Source organism: Priapulus caudatus, unplaced genomic scaffold (genome assembly GCF_000485595.1).
Source record: "Priapulus caudatus unplaced genomic scaffold, Priapulus_caudatus-5.0.1 Scaffold390, whole genome shotgun sequence".
NCBI classification, from domain to species: Eukaryota; Metazoa; Priapulida; class Priapulimorpha; order Priapulimorphida; family Priapulidae; genus Priapulus; species Priapulus caudatus.
Window position 1 is genome coordinate 114,615 of NW_014577451.1, and position 3,319 is coordinate 117,933.

The 3,319-nt window shown below is 46.5% G+C and overlaps 1 protein-coding gene across 1 annotated transcript in view; it reads left to right on the forward strand.

The window, feature by feature from the left end:
* The window catches only part of LOC106809839 (spectrin beta chain-like), a gene marked incomplete at its 3' end in the record, with an annotated part of 127,714 nt that overhangs the window by 112,564 nt on the left and 11,831 nt on the right, over positions 1 to 3,319 (forward strand). Inside the window, 4 exon segments of the mRNA XM_014813065.1 lie at positions 534 to 650; positions 1,214 to 1,360; positions 2,063 to 2,209; positions 2,439 to 2,576. Coding sequence (XP_014668551.1) covers positions 534 to 650; positions 1,214 to 1,360; positions 2,063 to 2,209; positions 2,439 to 2,576 — 549 coding nt within the window.

The following is a 3,319-nucleotide window of genomic DNA, read 5'->3' on the forward strand; positions in this document are numbered from 1 at the left end:
CGCACGTTTATGTGGGTGCATGCATGTGTGTGCATACATGCTGGCACGTGTGCATGCATACATGCGCGCACGTTTATGTGGGTGCATGCATGTGTGTGCATACATGCTGGCACGTGTGTGTGCATACATGCTGGCACGTTTATGTGGGTGCATGCATGCGCGTGCATACATGCTGGCACGTGTGTGTGCATACATGCTGGCACGTTTATGTGGGTGCATGCATGCGCGTGCATGCATGCTGGCACGTGTGTGTGCATACATGCTGGCACGTTTATGTGGGTGCATGCATGCGCGTGCATACATGCTGGCACGTGTGTGTGCATACATGCTGGCACGTTTATGTGGGTGCATGCATGCGCGTGCATACATGCTGGCACGTGGGTGTGCATACATGCGTGCGAGCGTGTGTGTGTTTACATGTGTGCGAGAGTGTGCGTGCTTACCTGCGTGCAAGGGTGTGAGTGTGTGTGTGCATGCATGCTTGTGCATCCAGGCCGGAGTGGTCATTACATTAACCTTTTCTTTGCATCTAGGACTCGATCTCCGACGTGAAGGCTCTGCTGAAGAAACACGAGGACTTTGAGAAGTCTCTGCAGACGCAGGGAGAGAAGATCGCCACGCTCGAGCAGCTAGCAGCCGACCTCGTCCGCGTGAGTGTTGCCGCTCTCCCCCTCCCCTCCTCCCTCTCTACTGCACTCCTCTGCTGTGCTCGCCCCCTCTCCCCTCCGCTGCCACTGCACTCATTTGCGGTTACACGGACAACAGGCGTGGGGTGGCTGTAGTACTCTGAGATACGTTAACGAGTTAATGAGTTAATGAGATACATTAATAGTTATGATGGACTAATGAGAAATAATTAGCTATTGTGAAGGAAACTGCTAAGGTATCATATAGGAAAGAAATCTAAGCACAATATCGGAAAATTCAGAAACCTATTATTAAAAAAACGTCCAACTACAATATGATATATTCATTGTGTTATATTGTCTATTGAAATTAGGCATCGTGTATTTTCGGTGGGTGAAAGGTTTAGCTACTGTAATGTCTCCTTAATGTGACAAATTTGATCATATTTCGATAAACTGAATATAATCTGATAAATAATATCGATAATATCGGATAATATACCTACACGATATCTATATAATAATAATATATAATGATAGATAATATCGGATAAATTCTGATGACATATTTTCCTGTGCTTCACCAGAAGAACCACTTTGACAGTGACGGCATCACAGCGAGGTCAGCACAGGTCACGGCGAGGAGAGATCGTCTGCTTGCAAAGGCCTCCGCACGCACGCGAAAGCTAGAGGACTCGATGAAGCTGCAGAAGTTTCTGAGGAATGCTTACGATGTACGTTTCCCTGTTATTATTATTATTATTATTATTATTATTAAATCTTTATTGCATGTAATTCGAATATAAATAAATGTACTGAAGACATGTCACATGTGTTTTTTCATGGAGTAAAAATCTGTAGGGTACTGATAGGAATCTGAGGTATACTATCAACTTGTGTAAATGACACTTGCTGAGTCATTTTCGAGTTCCCACTTCAGTCACAGTGACTCCTCTACATATCTCAGAGTGTCTCAGAATATACACTGAATTTCGGCACCACTTGTAGTGGTAGTCATTGGTAGATTAAGCTACATGGATGAATCTCTGGTATTGGTTTCCCTATCACCCTGTGTAAAGAACGCTCCTTTGAGTCATTTTCGAGTTTCCCTTCAGTCATGGTGATTCTTCTACATGTTTCACATGTGTCACTGAGTGTCTCAGAGTGTCACAGAGTATACACTGAATTTCTGCACCACATGTAGAGGTTGTTATAGGTAAATGAAGCTACGCGGATGCGCTACATGTTGGTTAATGTCTGTCTGACGCGCACACAGGTGACTAACTGGGGTTAATGTCTGTCTGACGCGCACACAGGTGACTAACTTGGGTTAATGTCTGTCCGACGCGCACACAGGTGACTAACTGGGGTTAATGTCTGTCTGACGCGCACACAGGTGACTAACTGGGGTTAATGTCTGTCTGACGCGCACACAGGTGACTAACTGGATGCAGGAGAAGATGCAGATGGCCTGCGATGAGTCATACAGGGAACCCGTCAACCTGCAGTCGAAGATACAGAAGCATCAAGCGTTCGAGGCAGAACTGCAAGCCAACAAGGGCAGAATCACCGCCGTGAAAAAGGTACTTCGTTCACAGCTAAATGGGTAGAAAGGAAAAGCGAGTACTTGTGCAGTTTTGCTGAGCGCTACCACGTGCGAGTAGAGTTTTGCAAAACATTTTATAGTTGTCCATATCATCAGGATGCTGGTCCCAGACTCTACTGAACGTGCCAGTGAGCCTAATTAGGAGTGACAGATGGAAGCGGGAGGAGGGGAGAGTGCAGGTGTTTTCATACGTTATATTTCTGCAGGAGGGAGAACGACTCATTGCGGACGAACACTATCTAGACGACCTTTGTGCGAGCACGGTGCAAACACTGCAGAACAGCTGGGAGACACTGACAGACACGTCGAACATAAAGAAGGAGCGTCTGCAGGATGCGTACCAGGTAAGACCGATGTGCAAGCAGCCACGGTAGTGGTACACACTACGATGTAGGCCACGGTAGGTGATGTACAGGTACAGCCGAGTCGCTAGTCTCCGTCACTTCTTAACTAAACAGAAGATCCATGTGTTGGGGTGGGGGGCTAGTGCTAGTCAGGGGGAAGCTGGGGTGCCTAGGTTTAGGTCTGGTAGGTAGCCACAGGAGGTGAGGTTCAGGTACAGGTGCAGGCAAGTCGCTAGTCTTAACTAGACAGCGTCGCGTTAGAGTCGCGTTACTTAACTAAACAGAAGGTCCATGGTGTGGGTAGGACTGATGTTCGTGAGGGTAAAGAAGTGTATAGCTGGAAGATAGTGTAGCACTAGTGTAAATGAAAGAATGAAAGAATAAAAAAATAGTGTAACTAGTGTAAAGGAATGTAGCACAAGTGTTAGTACGGGCAGCACTGGTGTTATTGGCATCGCAACACAACCGACTCTCCCCATGAAGGATTCCCAGTGTAGGACTGAGCAGACAGTGTAGCACACACACTGGTGTGAGTGAGGGTATGACTGGTGTGAGTGAGGGTATGACTGGTGTAAGTGAGGGTAAGTACTGGTGTAAGTTAATGTAGCACTAGTGTAAGTGAGTGTAGCATAGCTGTAAGTGAAGGTAGCACTAATGTTAGTGAGTGTAGCATAGCTGTGAGTGAGTGTAGCATAGCTGTGAGTGAGTGTAGCATAGCTGTAAGTGAAGCTATGCACTAATGT